Raw genomic sequence first — 18,302 nt, 5'->3', positions numbered from 1 at the left:
GTAAATTATTGCTATGAACTTGAGATATCATGGCAGCACCCTTGAAATATATGGTTGATAACTAAAGTAACCTTTTTATTTTTATATAAATATCAGTTGCTGTTCACAACAATTATGCCACTTGACATTTGTATAGCACAGATAACCCAAAGGCATCTAGGCACATTTTGCTTAAGAATTCGGTTACAGAAAGTGCTTGTGGCCACAGGTTACAGTCATTAATTGGAGCGGTCACATGGGTAGCCAATTGCAATTTGCAGTGATATCATGCAATAGTTACAGGTCAAATGGAACAGTAGAACAGTAATTAGTTCCATTAGTTACAAGCAACATTGGGATCAACGGAATAAGTTGAGGAATACCATAGGTGCTCATGGCAACAGGTTACATTTATTGCACAAAAAGATTACATGTGTAGTAAGTTACAAGTTACAAAAATATTTTGCTTTAGTTCAAGGTCATATGAAGCAGTAATTGGTTACAATGGTTGCATTAGTTACAATAGTTAGTCAGCCATTGCATCAAGTGAGTAAGTTGTGGAATACAGAGGATGCATACATGATTGCCTAAATGACAACTGTTGGCTACCTGTGATGCAACATGCCTTATGTTAGATGAGATCTTTAGTAAAAAGTCATGGTTTGAGGCCTTTACGGAAGGACCATAGCGATGGGTCTGTCCTCAAGGCTAAGGGCATCGAGTTCCACTGTTCAGCTGCAAATACTGGGAAGCTGGATGCACCTACTTTTTGTCGTCTGAAACTAGCAATAGCAGCCAGGCCAGCGTAGGAGAGAGTTTTAAATTTGATCCGGTCTCGTACCGAAAGCCAGTGGATCTTGCGTCTGGCTGAGATGTGTTATGTTTAGGGATACTGAGTGCTGCTCTGATTGCATTGATTTGCACAATTTGTAGCTTGTTGATGTTTCAGGCATTAGAACCGGCAAAAAGGGAGTTGCAGTAATTGATAGCATAAGTGCTCTAGCCAAGATGAAAGTGCTCTAGCCAAGGTGATGCAATTATCTGTGGACAAAAAGGGCCTGCTAGCTGTGATCAATTTTGAGGTGTAGGCTGCTGAGGAGACTATAGCGTTGACTTGCCTTGTTAGTGTGAGTGAGGAGTCAATATAGGCACCTAAGGTTTTTACCTCCTTGGCTACAGTTATGATGTTGCAGTCAATGCTGAACGATTTGTACGGCTGGGGTAGATTATTCAATTTCGATTGGCTACCGATGGTGAGTAGTTCCGTTTTCTCATTCTTCAGAGATAGCTCATTTTGTGCCATCCATGCTTGGATGGTGAGGTATATTTTGTTTAACCGATTAGAGTCAGTGTCGTATATTCCTGTGATTGGTAGGAGTATTTGTGCGTCATCCCCGTAATTGGTATATGTGACACCCGATTTGTCTAGGCAGTCAAAAAGAGGCTTGGTAAACATGTTATATGAACTTGGTGAGCGCATGAGCTTTGGGGCACTCTGCAGGAGACCAGGGCTGGTTCGGCTGCGGCTGAGGTGAAAGAACTCTCATCGTGTGGTTGGAGAGGAATGATTCAATCCATTCTATGGCTTTGGATGAGAAGTGGGCAGCTATAGTGAGGTGTTTGCATAGAATATTGTGGTTAACTAGATTGTACGCTGCAGATAGGTCGAGTAGGAGGAGGATGGCTAAATCTCCTTTGTATGATTTGGTCCATTTGGATTTTGAGGTCTAGAAGTGCTGTTTCGAGGGGATTGAGTCCTCCGACGTATTTCACATCTTTGACATTGATTACCATAGCTGTGCTGCTTCGGAAACTTTTTTCGGCGTAGGTTTCCTGCGTCAATGACGTCGATACGCTCCCTCAAGGACCTCCTTCGACGGCCGACATCACCAGAAGTTATATGGAGTACTCGCGACACCCGTAGCCTCAGTTCCGTTTTTTCCGCGAACGTGTTTGGTTCGAAATCTCGGCAGAGGCGTAGACAGGGTAGGGCATGAGCGGGCAAGGCCCACTCCAAATCTGTTAATGCCCACTCAGCAGCGCTGTGTGGGCATTTTACAGATGTTAATGTCACTGCGGTGGGCCCAACTACATTAGCTTACGGGCCAGGCTACGCCTCAATCTCGGTGCACCTCGGTTCTTGTGTATCGGTTCTTCTGAATATTGTTGTAAAGTTCTACGAGAAAATGTCTGTCTTCTGCTACCCCGAAGTCAGGCTTCAAGAAATGCCTGCCGTCCCTTCAGGACCAAGTTATAAATGCTCGGCAGCACTACTATTGTCTTGCTGTGCGCGGCATTATCGCGCGCACGGGTTTTACTATCGGAGCATTTATAAAAGGCAGAATCCATAGTCAGTTAAGAATGATTTGTAAACCTCAATCAATACTTCTACAGAAGGAATAAGATATGGAAAGGTAATGAAAGGGCATTATTTTCTCGAAAACATATGTATGAAATTGATGGATAACGCACAGGATTCACAATATTTTAACGCTTAAGAGTTAAAAGAAACACATTTACCTTGGGGAGTTAGAGAATTACTATCTTGCAATATTAGGTGATAACTATGGTGAGCCAGCACACACAATTGGAGGTGACATCTTTTGATTTGTATTTTTTCGAAGGGATCTAACCCGAGACTCGAAGAGAAACTACTATTTGCTTTAACCCATAAGGGGCAGTAGATGAAAATAATGTAAAGAGACAACTTGAATCCAACTATCCTTGATTTTCGATGTGACACTACATGTAGCATTGACTAACAAAAATGTGTGTTTGTCTACCTCTTGACCCCCGACATTCCTCCCTATTCCCCACTCCATTTTTTGTCTGGCATTTTGGTTTACTTTGATTTAATAACTGTTGTTATTTATCATGGTTTGCTTTAACCCATCAAATACTGTAATAATTGGTTAAACATGTGAATGAACACTTCTATTATTTTTTTATTTGGCTTTCATATTATTTTGTAAATATCTGTATAACTTTGTGACCTTTTCTTTTGATTGATATATAAAATTAGCCCTGATTTGAAAAGGTCCAAGAGGGACCGAAACACGTGTCCTCACAAAGGGTATCAATATAATAAAACACTTGTTGAAAAAACTGGGAGCAGTCTCAACTTGGGATCTTTTCTCTTTACTTAACCATTTATATGTGGTTTTCACTTGGCTAAACCACCACCCAAGGGGACGCGACCGCAGGGAATCTGTTGTAGAGAAAAGAGCATTTTTTACTCATTAAAGATGTCGCCATGTTAGACCTGACCAACATAGCCAAGCTCTTCTAAAATTACTTTAGATTAATACTAGGGGGTATATGTACAACAATACAGATTAGTGTTTCATTATGTGTAAATATTGGTACTGTGTCTCTTTGGCCATTACTTTGCAACAATGTGAATATGATGTAATATTTACTCCACAAAGCAATACTAACACACTCTGGATTTATACATTGTGATGTGATTTAGTTCTATGTAGAAAATCATACCATCCATACTTTGTTCATTTAGTGTATTATGAATATGTTTGATATAAACCCAGTCTTGGGGACTGGTTTTGCTGAATAAAAGCTACATGATTTGAGCATGAAAATAACAGCTCAGGGTGTACATTTGGAATTCATATCCAGAATAAAATACCCCTGTTTTTGGATACTCAGCTTACTTTTGAAGCACTATTAGAAAATAATGCACTGATAAAGCACAGTAGAACACTCTAAACGAGACTAGAGTGATAAACATTTTTTATGTGGTTAGGAGCCCCCCCTTGTGTTACCTATCTTTATCATCTGTCCGTCACCTGCCACTACCTTCACAAGCTGGGCTTCTCCCTCAATTTAAAGAAGTCCCACTTGATACCTACCCAGCGACTCCAGTACATCGGAGCAGTGCTAGACACATCCCCGGGGGAAAGTGTTCGCCTCCCCAGGTGAGGGCTCATCACATTCTGCAAATGGTGGACAAATTTCAACGTGCCCAGAGTCTCCCTGAGTTCGAGTTCTTGAGATTGCTCAGCCTCATGGCCTCCTGCATTTTTCTGGTGCCGGAGGCCAGGCTACGAATGAGATCACTGCAGTGGGCACTCAAGATGCAGTGGTCGCAGTTCTCCGGCAGGATGTCAGACCCCGCTCAGATTCCGTCCTCGGTTGCTCAGGACCTTCTGTGGTGGGCCGTCGAAGGAAATCTGTTCAAAGGGGCTCCGTTTTGGCAACCATGGCCGGAGGTGACGATCATGACGGACGCATCCCTCACGGGTTGGGGAGCTCATGCCAACGAGTTGACAGTCAGCAGGTGTTGGTCTCCGTCGGAGTCCAGACTCCACATCAATCTGTTAGAGCTGCGGGCTGTCAGGCTAGCCCTGAAGGCTTTTCTGCCGTCTGTGCGGGGGAAGAATGTCCTGATTATGACGGACAACACAGTGGCCATGCACTACCTCAACAAAAAGGGGGGGGCAGGGTCTCTCCCACTGTGCAGGGAGGAGATGCAGATCTGGTTCTGGGCTATCCAGCAGGACATTTCAATCTCGGCAGTTCATCTGGCCGGAGACGAAAACGCGGCGGCGGACTCTCTGAGCAGGCAGGGCACGGTCTCTCACGAGTGGGAGCTGGCTGAGGAAGTTCTGTTGGAGATCTTCGCCCTTTGGGGAACCCCACAAGTGGATCTCTTCGCACCAGTGTCAACCGGAAGTACGACAGATTCTGCTCGCGGGAATTTCCTCCAAAAGGAGCCTTAGGGGACGCGTTCGTAGTGGAGTGGTCCTTCCCACTGCTGTATGCGTTCCCGCCAGTCCCCGTCATCCTGCAGGTGTTGCGGAGGTTGCAGAGGTTCGGTTCCCAGATGATCCTCATTGCTCCGGCATGGGCCAGGAGAGCGTGGTACCCAGACCTTCTAGATATGTTCATCTACCCTCCATGTTGTCTTCCCTACCGAGACAATCTGCTCTCACGGGACGGGGTCGAGTTCTCCATCCAGAGGTCAAATCTCTCAGCCTTCATGCTTGGTATCTGAAAGGCTGAGATATAAGGATTGGGACCTCCCTGAAGACGTGATGGAGGTGTTGCTTTCGGCCATAAGGCCCGCAACAAATTCCCTGTACCGTTGCCGTTGGAGGAAGTTCTGCGACTGGTGCAGGGTACAGAATGTGGATCCTTTCCAATGTTTCATTCCTTTGGTTTTGTCTTTTTTGCTTTCTTTGGCCCACAAGGGCGTGAATGTGGGTACCATTAAAGGTTACCTGGCGGCGCTGTCTATATTTAAGCGCTCGTCTGAGGAATGTTCTTATTTTAAAATCCCTTTGATATTTCAGTTTCTAAAAGGGCTAACTCATGTGTTTCCACCGTCGCCTTTCCAGGTGCCGGGATGGGATTTAAATTTGGTTTTAAAGTTCCTCATGGGAGCTCCGTTTGAGCCTCTACATTCTTGTCCATTGAGACTGTTAACCTTTAAAACTGTACTTTTAGTTGCGGTTACTTCCGCACGCAGAGTGAGTGAGTTGCAGACACTTTCCACCAAATCACCCTTCACTGTGTTCCATAAGGACAGGGTTGTCCTTAGGGTACAGCCTTCCTTTCTTCCTAAGGTTGTGTCGGAATTCCATCTGAGCCAGAAGGTAATACATCCGGCATTCTATCCTCCTCCACATCCTGGTAAGGAAGAGGAGAGGCTCCATAGGTTGGATCCTAGGAGAGCTTTGAGTTTCTATCTGTCACGGATATCCTGGGTCAGATTGAACGATCAGCTCTTTATTGGTTACGCTGGAAGGCGTTTGGGTCAGGCTGTTTCTAAGCAGACCTTGTCTAGATGTATCATTTTGACGATCTCTGAATGCTATCGTTTGGCAGGGAAGGACCCTCCTGTAGGCTTACGGGCCCATTCTACTAGGGGTATGGCTACCTCCACTGCACTGTAGAGGGGGGTTCCGATTCGCAATATTTGCGATGCAGCCACATGGGCCTCTGTTCATACTTTTGTGAAACATTATTCGCTGGATTCTATCCATGGTCAGGATTTGGCCTTTGGCAAGGCAGTCCTCTATTCTGCAATTTGATTGGGCATTCTAATTTTTCTAAATTCTTTTCCCACCTCCTTACGCTGGTACTGCTTTGGGAGTCTTTCAAAGATATGGAATACGTCGGAGGACACAATCCCCTCGAAGAACAAGCTACTTTCTTACCTGGTAACGTTCTTTCGATGGGGTGTTCCTCCGACGTATTCCACATCGTACCCACCCTACCTGCCCCGCTACAGAATTTCCTTTGCGATTGTAGCTTCCGTTTCCGAAAGGTTTTCTGTTGTAAGACTGGCAGAAGATTGGTGCCACATGTTCTGGGGGAAAAAACTACAACTGAGGCTACGGGCGTTGTGCGTCCTACATATAACATCTGGTGACGTCGGCCGTAGGAGGAGGTCCTCGAGGGAGTGTTTCGACGTAATCACTGCAGGACGCCTACGCCGAAAAAAGTTTCCGAAGCAGCACAGCTGTGGTAATCAATGACAAAGATGTGGAATACGTTGGAGGAACGTCCCATCGAAAGAACGTTACCAGGTAAGAAAGTAACTTGTTCTTCTGTTCCGTGGCCAGGGCGGAAGCCTGACTGTCAGAGGCCTAGGAGATTGTTGGATTCTAGGAATGTTTGTATCTGTAAGTAGGCTACTCTGTCAAGTAATTTCAAGAGAAATGGAACCATGGTGATAGGCCGATAATTGGTAGGGACATTGGGGTCCAGAGTGTTTTTTTTAAGTAATGGGAGTACCCAGGCTTCTTGCAGGAAACTTAGAAAGAAAACCACGGCAATTATAAATACAACACAGTTGTAGCGCATCTTGGCCTGAAATCTGGAAAGTCTTCTGTGTTGTTTCCAGTTCAGAAGACTTTCCAGATTTCAGGCCAAGATGCGCTACAACTGTGTTGTATTTATAATTGCCGTGATTTGCTAAGGAAAAAATTATAATAAGCACTAACCCGCATGCAGCCTTCCTGTCTGCTTTCTGTGATCTCCGGCAATAATGAAGCAAAAGCCACCTACTGGTAACTTTTGTTTATTACAGCTGGCTGGCTTTTGCTTCATTAGTGCCGAAAGGGCAAGCGCAAGAGGCTCATCCATTTCACAAAATGGATGCCTCCTAGTGCTTGAATTTTCGAGTTTGAGCCTCATTTGCTCAAAACTTTACATAGGAACTTTGTTTAAAAATATTTGTTATATATATTTTTGATTATGGGCCATCTTTTTAGCCAATAAAGTTTTTGAGTGAACTATCCCTTTAATTATATTGTTATATGAATCACCATCAAACTGGTTTACAACACTTTGGCACACTGTATTGTTGTGTGAATCATTATTGTACTGGTTTTAGTGCTTGATGTACATAAACGTTATGCATTAAATACACATATTCTTTAAAAAATTAAGGTTTGTCTGCCCCATATTGCACCAGACTGTACTACTACGCATTTAAAATCAAGCAAAAGGTATATCAAGGCCCAAGGCTCTGGGAGTGAGTCCAGGCAGGGCTATTCACGCTGGTGAACCCTTCTATGTGCTGTTCCACCTAAGACTTTTTTTTTTAAACAAGATTCCTACGATGTATTCGATGGAACGATTGGCAATAAACCATGTTAAGTTTCCATTGTGAATGATGGATAGCATGTTTGCTTTACCCATATATAAAAGGTCGATTGTTATTGTTCTAGTTACACAATGGTTTGTTTTGGCGCTTCTGTGTCCGTGTGACTTGCAAACATCATCAGCAGGGCTTCACTGGTGCGCTGCTTTCCCAGGTTCCTCGCCAGCCTTGTCAATTTGTCTAAATCGAGGCTATCAGGAGTTACAAAATCAGCAATCAGGAATACTTAACCCATGCTTGTATATAATGTTGTAAAATTGTGCATTATGAAGCCACAGTGTCCGTATAAACCCACTTTGACCACATGAGATTAATGGCCATTGGGCGTTACAATTAGATGTTTTGTCAAATTATCAGAAATCAAAAGTATTCCAGAGAGCCAAATTGGCTTCCAAAAATGGTGTTCGAGTCCTTTCAACTTCCATAAAATTAGCGATCTTAACAGCGTTGTGGAATAAATGGTCCATGTCTTACAAAGTTAAACGCGAGTGCCAAGCCACACAGGTTGCCTGCCACCCCTCTACTATATCTAGGCAAACTGCAACTCACAGGAGGTATAACAGCCGAGACAGGTGAAGTTATGCAATGATACATGGAGGAGTGCTGTGTGAATTCTTCTCTGAGAAAAGTGCATGGTAAGCAACAAGTAAAGTCGTCAATTTCGTTGATATAGGATCCAGAAAACTGCCATTCCTGTGTCATTTTTAGAGCAGTTATAGCATCTCAGAGTATGTCAATGTTTTTTAATAGCAGTATTATTTTAGGCCTACAGTATAATGAGGATTATTAACAGTTTCAGCCAATATATATTATATGCACCCATCTTCAGGTCCTGTGCATTTGAACATATCAGTCTTTTAATCAAGTTGAAAATGTCTGTGCATTGTCCATCTTATGGAATTGTACGGCCTGCATTAATGGAGGAGCAGCCAGTGTCCGGAGCATGCTCCTGAAAGGGGAAGGATCGGGCCTGGACTTTAGTGCACATGTTAAAGAGCAGTGAAAAGAGGGTAAGTAAAAAAAGTATTAGTGTTCATAAAGTGCTGTAAGAAGCATACTCTTATGATGCCAAGAACCTCCCAACGACAACCCGATATATGGCTTGCAATGCTCTCTCTTGGTTTAAACATGGTGGTTGATTCTCATTGCAAATAACAAGGGGGGGACCTGGAGTCCCTCTGCCAGACATTAGTCCTGGTTACGAGAGTTTTACCCAGATTCTTTAGCTCACTATCTTTCACAGAGGAGAAATATCCAAAACATATCAGTCTTTGTCCTGCCCTGGGGCAGTCCAGCACCGAAATGCTAGGCAATTCTTCTCTGAACGAGAGTACCAACAGCAACCCCAGACACGTGTTTCGGTCTGGTTGGACCTCATCAGTAGGGTTGAGCTGTGCCTCTGTAAGAATAGTTTCTGAGGTTGCTGTTGGTACTCTTGTTCAGAAGAGAATTGCTGGCATTTCGGTGCTGGACTGCCCTTGGGCAGGACAAAGACTGATATGTAGTGGAAATGTCTCTTCTGTGAAAGGATGGTGAGCTAAAGACTCTGGTTGAGACTCGAACCCGGGACATAGGCCGGTAGAGACAAACTCCCAGAACCCCCCCTTACTCATGGTTGACTCTCATTGTACAGAACACTCAGAGCAAGATTGTTCCTAAAAGATATCGTAATCAGTTGAACTATTCCTGTTTCCAACTACGTTCAAGAAAGCCAGTTTTCCTATCAATTCTATACTTGCTTTCGCCTTGTTTGTTCTCGCAGGTGTAAACCTTTGTCGAAATCTGGTTTTCAAGTAGGAAAGAAGAAATATATTTGAAGAAAAACTGACTGCATATTAGTTATTTCAGAGACATTGTGACATTCCTTTACTTCCGGGGGACCAGCAGGGGATATTGTACAGCACCAGCCAACTGTTCACTTTCATCGCCTGCATTTTCATCCCCTGGCATTTTAACATGCATATTACAACGAATTTGCTCATCAAATTTTTTAGGGGGGGTGGGAAAGGGTAGATAAGGGTTTGGGCGGGTAGGCAATAGCCAAAAATAAGTGTGGTAGAGGGATTCGGGGGGGGGGAACCCCCCCAAACCAAAAAACATGAGCATTTTCAATGGAATGTACACATTAAAATGACAGGGGATGAAATTGCAGGCGATGAAATGACATGGAACCCTCTCCAATACCATCAGCCATATACTTCCAAGAGTAGCTACTGTGGAGCATTGGTGTCAGATACTCTACTGCATCAACTGGAAAAGCAGACACTATACAACAGGCTGTTGCTTCTGGAGTAGCAAATACTGTACAGTACCAGCGTTTCCCTTCAACAGGCGCAGAAACTGTAGCGTTTATTGCCAGGATCAGCCACTTCCATACAGCCAAATGTTCGCTACCGGACTTTAACATCAAGAGGAGGAAACATTGCGCAAAACCAACCACTTAATTCCGGAGGGATACTGTGGACTACACAGGAGAAGCATGTTACTTTCCAGGAAATACATATTTTATGGACCATACTTAGCCCTTAATTTCACCGCAGTATACACCCTATGGTAACAGACTTGGACAACCAGAGGAGAGGATAACATTCGGTATACGGGTTGTACCTCTAGAGGAGCAGATATAATACAGCACAAACCTTTTACATCCGGGCAGGGGGGCGGGGGATAATGTACAGAGAGTGCAAACAAAACGGCTAAACGAGCGAGCATTGTACGGTTTCAGCCTGTTGCTGAATAGAACGCAGACACTAGACAGTACCAGCCTTTTGCTTCCAACGGCGGAGCCCTCCCGCAACATAAGCTGCTGTGATGCCTCGAACAGTCAGTGGATGCATGACTCACAAAGGGGCGACGGCAGGGAGCGGGGGAACGCACATGGGCAGCAGAACTACAGCTTCATTGTTGTAGGCTTCCCGTGGGGACCAAGATTCGCCAGCGCACCGGTGGCATGCCAGACTGAGGCAGACGAACCATGCCAAGTGTAAGAAGGGGGTGGGGGTGGAGGGGATTAACATGGGCATTCTTGGGGTGAAACAAACATGGAAAGTGGAAGAGGAGTGTGTATAACCAGCCTACAGATAAGAAATACTCCCAAATTGTGCTCATCCTCCAATGCAAGAAGGGGGAGGCTAGAAGTAACGGAAAATCCTGTTTTGCTTCTGAACACTGGCAACCTGCAGTTCTAGCAACTTGGAAAGGGGATGCTCACATGAATACACTATGTACAAGTGGCAGGCATATTTTAATGGTATTGCCTTCCCAACACTACATACCACGAACACATAATGACACGGATTCCTAGTACAATGGACAGAGATAAGAGAAACCAGCATTGGCTAAGTCAACCGTTTTAGTTTAGGTATTTCTCAGGAACTGCCATAACGATTCTGCCTGGCCATTTGATGGCAGCCACTGCCAAATGGTGCGAGTACCTGGGCAGATGATGGCAGTGCCTGGCAAAGGGCCATCTAACGCCTATCAAAAGAGTCAAATCAAACTGATGGCATTGTCAATGCTCGTTTTGAAAAGAAATTCAATGCAAGGAACAGACGACAATACTCAAAGTTGGTTCAAATTAAGTGGATGAACGCCCATTTCGTTAAAACATTTTAATCACATCAGAAGCTTGGAAATAAAATTGGCAGCCCCATAAAAGTCCACAGTTTGATCTTACTGCACAATAGAGCTAGCTCAGAAAGATGCCAGGAGGGTGCGTTTTGGGTAGAGATGGGCAAACAGAGGGTGGAAACGGTCATAAGGATCAACATGGCCCTGGGCAGTCCATGAGTGTAAAAATCCAAACAACCACAGTGTGTGGCCCAATTCGCATGCCATTTCCTTCCCCCTATACTCGTATGCCAATAGTTGTGGCTTTAACAGTGGTGCAAAAGCGCCCCTAATGGCCAACACTGCAAATACAACTTGGGAGGACGGGGATTCAGTTGTATCAACAGTTGAGACGTGTTTGATGCAAGTATCGAGTTCAGGGGGTGGGGGCATACTGATGTTAATCAAAGCTAAAGCTAAACAAATAATTAGGTCTGTAGTGACTTGGGCAGATGCGGAGACTTGATGGCGGAGACTTGATGCGGAGTCTGAGAGCAACTGATCTGTGTTTTTTCTGAAAATACCCCTGCCGTGCAATGGGGCATCGGCTTCCGGGAAGTGAGACAGAATGGGCAAACTCAAGCAGGTATTTACTTTGCTTCGCACGTTATCGGCATTGGGGTGCCCAACAAACAGCTGCTCCATGTTTTCACCTTCAAGGCCCTAGTTTCTGTACATTTATCGTTGCCTGTCCCAAATGACTGGAGTGGATTCAACACCTATCATGCCGAATGTACATTCTGAACACAATCCTCTTTATTTTTTTACGTAATCAGTTGCTATTTTGTGGCCTTTCAGGCAGATCATATTAGGGGGGGGAATGTGCCGTAGTCACAAACGTACAGAACGGCGGGCATCGACATCAATAAAAGAACGTTGGAAAAGGTGATACAGCTTTGTAAAGTGAAAACGAACAGTGCAAAATAAAAGTGTGGGCTCATGGGGCGAATGACTACCTCTGGAATACATAAACATGTGATAATAGCCCACTCGAAGAAAGCACGCACACAACATATACGGGACATGGTGATTGTCATACATGCCATGATGTAAATTAATTGGACTGGGAAATTAAACCTGCACCCTTCTTGAAAACTCTGCATGAGCAATTTGTGGTGTGTGTACAAATACATTTCGTCCGGTCATTTCTTCTGCAGAAAACTAAAAGAGTAGACAATTTCCCCCGCACACTTGCACTCTAAAATTAGAGGACGGGCCCAACCACGGAATGTGGTAGGCATTAGAGACAGGGTACCCTTGATATTTCCAGAAACTCAGGGAGCATAGAACATAACCGCTTCAGCCCACTACCGTCCGTTTCCTGGATGTATTGAGTGGTCAGCGGCTACCATGAGCGATCTGCACGACCCACCAACACACATTAAATAAGTTCTAAGAAAGCCCTGATGGTGGTGGACATATTCACTGAACACTCAATCAATGGCTCGGCCAGTGCCACTTCCCAGCTACGGTCTGTTTACTCCTGTTTCAACTGCATAGCATGGACGTGCAAAGGCTTTACTCTTCCTTTCCTACCATGACCCGTGCCACCTGTGCAATGGGGCGGCACCACCATCCCCTATGACCCACCGTCATACGGAATGGCACAGTTACCCACCCCTCTCAGTCATGGGCTGACCCTGGCTTTCACATTACACAGTATGTCTCCTCAACCGTGGTGTCTCCAGGAATCAAATTTAGAGGGCACAGAGGGGGCCACAGACAAAAGTAGGGGGGGCCACCTATAAAAGGGCAATGTGTATGATTGTCCCAAATTGATGTGAGCAAATTAGTTCAAAGTGGCCCGGGGGAGTCAAAAATCATGCATTTATACAGCAAGCAATTCTGCTGTTTATCTTGATGTTACCAATATTGTCTCATCCTATATCGATATTGAAAATATATATCGGTATATCTCTAAAAAAAAATGGGAAACCGGGATGTGGACAATTTAAGCAACTGGGCACATCTTCCCAGGTTCAGTTAACATAATTTATATTAAGGTTTTGCTTTGCAATTCATGTGCTTCAATAATACTTAATTTATAGCACTGCCTTGGAAGCAAACCACATTACATACTAAACTATCCTTTCATAGTAAACAAACTATACACTATAGACATTGCCATAGAAATGTTGAGCAATAAGAGCATGGCTTTAGTTTTGTTCTCATCTGCATGGAAAGTCACAATAGGATCTTGTAGATTAATGTAGCCGAACAAATCCCCCTTGAGTTTTAAAGCCATAGTAATTTTATGAAGCATCCAACATTAAGCACCCTTCTCACTTCTGATCCCTCCCTCCCATTCCGAATCTAAAGGTACAAAAGTCCCAGCTAATAGTCCCCCCTGCCCCACCCATCAGTGCCTAATGACTCACATTGAAATGTTCTGTTGACAGAGAGCAATGTGAGAGCCCCTCTGCTACCCAGAGCTCCTTGGGACATTGTCCTGGCAGCGGGACACCTTTCCTGTTGGGCACCCTCATTGAGGTGCCTAATGGGAGTGGTGCCCCACTGACAAATATCCCGGTCCTGCTCTCCCTACCCCCCCCCAGTATGGCACTGTAGGAGGTCAAAGGGGGGGGGGACAGGATTTCAGTGGATGGGCCCAGGGAACCCTCTGACCCCACCATAGCGACACCACCCACCGCTCGACACAAATTCGCTCTAGCGTCCACCATAGCATACGAGCATCATGATTACCACTCCCTCAGAGAAATGTATCTTGCTGACAGTTTCCAGTGGGGGGATGTTGGATACCGAAACTGTGCCTCATTACTCCAATTTTCCTAGTTGAGACTGTAGTTTTGGTTTGACAAGCTTCTTGATCTGTGTTCTTGTCACAGAGTAATCTGTGTTCTTGTCAGAGTAAACCACTCCCTCGTTCCCTGTGACCGAGCCTATATACCAACTGGCCCCCCTCCCCCTCCCCCTCTAATCTTACTTCTCCATGGGATACACACTTCATGGGATGCACCAGCTCTTTTATTGGCTCGCGAGTCACACCTGTATGAGGGGAAACCTCGTTCTCGTCGGCCAATGCCATACCAACCAATCCCCTCACTCACAGCGGATGCCCCACCTCTCACACTCTATTGGGCGCTCCCCTCCCTACTGCCCCTCCATATGATGCCCGCTAGCCACGACAGTCTTGTATATTCCACGGACAATCGCACAATTAGACGGCATAATTGTGTTACTCCTGGATGTTTTGTGCAGGACTAGATGACCGTCCCTCCCATCCCCTCCGACACCTCACTTTTTTGCGCGCACCCCTTCTGGCAGCCTTCTTACCTTGAAGACATCCCCGTAGGTGCCGCTGCCCACCCTTTGGATGAGCTCGTAGTCCTGCAGGGGGTCCTGCAAGGACACATCCCGCAGCTGTAGCAGGGGTGGGCCCGGAGGGCCGCTCATGGCCCGGGAGCCGGTGGTTCCGCTTCTTCGGGGTGGCTTTCACAGAGCAGCGGGGAGAACAACACAGGGAAGGCGGGGGAGCGCAGATCCGGTAGGCGTGAGCGGCGAGGCCCGTCCCCCAGGACTGAACCACGGCCCACAGTTACGCCTCGACCCGCCCATCGAGGCTTCTGCCTCGAAGCCAGCCCTGGCTTCAGAACGTACCCACCCAGGCCCGGCCTGTAGCGCTGCCTCTAAAACGGCCGTGGGATGTAGTTGCACTGTACTAATGAATGATCAACGGGAAAGCAACGCACCCGCGAATGGACGATTCCACTCATGCTCAAGAGTTATTCAGTGTAGTGTTAGGAATGCCACCTTCTACTTAAAAAAAAAACCTATTATTAGATACGATTCTCTTTAGTTAGGACATGATGCATTATTGTAATATACAATTTTGAATTTTTATTTCTACCTGTTGAGGGATGGGTGCCCCCTATCCGTTACTTGCCAGCTCTGAAATTAAATGACACATACGCGAGTACCAAAGCTTTAAAAACCCGAACCCCCTTCATGTTATCCAGCGTTTTAAATAGGGGGAAAAACGTGCCGGTGTAACGTCACTTTGCTATCTGTCAGAAAATCCTATCGGTAGGACAATCTGACAGGAATTGTAATGTCATTTTTTGCTACCTGTCACAAAATCCTACCGACAGCAGGCATTGGCCAGCCCATCCAGGAGTAGGAAAAAGTGACTGGGTAGGAAAATCTGACAGCCTGGCCTGTCATGTTTTCCTACCCGTCAGAAAATCCTACCGGCAGCAGGCGTTGGGCAACCCACCCAGGGGTAGGAAAATCTGACAGCCTGGCCTGTCATGTTTTCCTACCCGTCAGAAAATCCTACTGAGAGCAGGCATTGGGCAACCCACCCAGGGGTAGGAAAAAGTGACGGGGTAGGAAAATCTGACAGCCTGGCCTGTCATTTTTTCCTACCCGTCAGAAAATCCTACCGACAGCAGGCATTGGGCAACCCACCCAGGGGTAGGAAAAAGTAATGGGGTAGGAAAATCTGACATCCTCGCATGCCACTTTTCCCTACCCGTCAGAAAATCCTACCTAGAGCAGGCATTGGTCAACCCACCCAGGGGTAGGAAAAAGTGACGGGGAAGGAAAATCTGACAGCCTGGCCTGTCATGTTTTCCTACCCGTCAGAAAATCCTACCGACAGCAGGCATTGGGCAACCCACCCAGGGGTAGGAAAAAGTGACGGGGTAGGAAAATCTGACAGCCTGGCATGCCATTTTTTCCTACCCATCAGAAAATCGTACCTAGAGCAGGCATTGGGCAACCCACCCAGGGGTAGGAAAAAGTGACGGGGAAGGAAAACCTGACAGCCTGGCCTGTCATGTTTTCCTACACGTCAGAAAATCCTACCGACAGCAGGCATTGGGCAACCCACCCAGGGGTAGGAAAAAGTGACGGGGTAGGAAAATCTGACAGCCTGGCCTCTCATTTTTTCCTACCCGTCAGAAAATCCTACCGACAGCAGGCATTGGGCAACCCACCCAGGGGTAGGAAAATCTGACAGCCTGGACTGTCATTTTTTCCTACCCGTCAGAAAATCCTACCGAGAGCAGGCATTGGGCAACCCACCCAGGGGTAGGAAAAAGTGACGGGGGCGTAGGAAAATCTGACAGCCTGGCCTGTCATTTTTTCCTACCCGTTAGAAAATCCTACCGAGAGCAGGCATTGGGCAACCCACCCAGGGGTAGGAAAAAGTGACGGGGTATTAAAATCTGACAGCCTGGCGTGTTATTTTTTCCTACCCGTCAGAAAATCCTACCGAGAGCAGGCATTGGGCAACCCACCCAGGGGTAGGAAAAAGGGACAGTGTAGGAAAATCTGACAGCCTGACTTGTCATTTTTTCGGTATCCCTACATATTATCCCCACCAAAAATATCGCCGTACATATGGTTGTTTGTCTTGCCATAGGCAATATTTTGGGGGGGGATAATTTGTGGGAGCAGGGGTTCCGGGGGTGTCCCCCATACATTTAAAAATAATGCTGGGGTTGCGGGGGCTGTCCCCCGCAGGGTCCATGGCTCAATATCGCTGCAAAAATACTGCAATAATTTTGTGTCGCAATATTTTTACGTGGATATTAACCCATGGAACCATTTTTTCCTACCCGTCATAAAATCCTACCCAGAGCAGGCATTTGCCGGTGTACAAGTAAAGTGGGGTAAGTGGAGTAAGAGGTTATGGTAACAATTGCTCTTTTTTCATTTTGATGACATACCCAAGTGGTTTGAAACTTTTTGGGTCACCGTACTGCCTCAAAGTGCATTTTTAAGGATGGCAGCTTGCGCAACCTCTATATGCCCCACCACTGCTTTACTATTTTGATCATTAGTATTGCGAAGACACAATACAAGCACATGAATGTTGACGGCTATAAGCTCAAACAATATTCAACTTAGAGATTTGCCAACAGGTTGAGCTTTGTCTTCACCTTTTCTGGCAACATGTCACAACAGTACTTTACATATTGAAATGTCCATATCATTGGAAATGTTATGTTATGTTAAAGCTACTTATATAGTGCACCGTCGCCAACGGAATTGGTCCCCATGCGCTCTGGCGGATCTGTAAACAAGATGAGGGCGGTTAGGGGTAGTCGAGGAGGAGGGGAGTAGGAGAGTGGGAGAAGTGGTGTGCTGTTGGCAGCTTCAGCTCGGTATACACAGAGTGCTGGGCTTTGGTGCAAGTATCGGATCGGGCGAGGCCTTGTGTGCTGTAGGTTCGCTCTATGTGTTGTTGATGCGGTATGGTAAAATGCGATATGGGATTGCTGGGATAGAAATAGTTATGTGAGTGGGTTGAGTATGCAGAAAATTGAGGGTTGGGTTAGTGGGGACTGTATCCTGGTCCATGTACTTCTGGTTCCGTTTGGTAAAATGCCACAACCACTGCACACATAGGGTACATATCTGCATGCAGGTGTGCACTCACTTTTTTATAGCTCGCATGTAGCCGTACAAGAGGTTGCAGTAACTGGGTACACTAATATGGATGAGAAGAGAATTCAGGGAAGGACATAGAGAGAGGGGTACAGGGAAGGAAAGCCGACCGCGGCTTCATTGATTTGTTGGTGGCTCTGCAGCTGTGCTCCTGCTGAAGCCATGTTCCTGTGAGGGCACTACCTCGCTGATGCCATGCTCTGCCCTCTTCTGCCGAGGTCAGCGCAAGGCAAAGCCTGTGGTCTGTGCAGCTCTCTGCACGCATGCACAGGGACCTCAAGTTTACTTCCGCTCAGGCCTGTCTCTGGGGCGCAAAGTCTGCACAGGCACAACTTTAGCCACCAGGGGCATCACACATCAATTATGTATGGGGCGCAGTCTGCGTGCAAGCAGTGGAGAGGAGGCATAGCTCATGGGCGGCGTAAGCCCAGTGTGTGTAGTCTAGGAGAAAGCATAGATAAACTGGCTGCATTGTTGTTCAGTAGCAGAGAAACACCTACCTTGACAGAATTGCGCATCTGCTCCACAAAGGCCAGCCTTTCTGTCAGCTCCCCTGGGTCTATTTTGAATTTCCGTGGGTTCGACTTCACAATGCCAATAAACAAAACACCCACGAAAGGCTGGGGGACTGTACTGGGGTGAATGCTTGGCTGAGCTAGGGTTCCTGGGTGTG

General features: G+C 46.0%; 1 protein-coding gene across 2 annotated transcripts in view; it reads right to left on the bottom strand.

Moving 5' to 3' along the window:
• MAP4K2 (mitogen-activated protein kinase kinase kinase kinase 2) overlaps positions 1-14,850 on the bottom strand; it is a 1,208,607-nt gene extending 1,193,757 nt beyond the window's left edge. Inside the window, exon 1 of one of the 2 annotated variants that reach the window (XM_069645028.1) lies at positions 14,510-14,850. In XM_069645028.1, the coding sequence (XP_069501129.1) occupies positions 14,510-14,629 (120 nt within the window). In that variant the 5' untranslated portion in view covers positions 14,630-14,850. The remainder of the gene's footprint in view (positions 1-14,509) is intronic. The other variant, XM_069645029.1, reaches the window with a different exon arrangement.
• Between the last annotated feature and the right edge of the window lie 3,452 nt (positions 14,851-18,302).

This window comes from Ambystoma mexicanum, chromosome 2p, assembly GCF_040938575.1.
Source record: "Ambystoma mexicanum isolate Mex_15411 chromosome 2p, UKY_AmexF1_1, whole genome shotgun sequence".
NCBI lineage: Eukaryota > Metazoa > Chordata > Amphibia > Caudata > Ambystomatidae > Ambystoma > Ambystoma mexicanum.
Note: the sequence above shows the minus strand (reverse complement) of the source record. Positions and strands in the feature narration are given on the sequence as shown.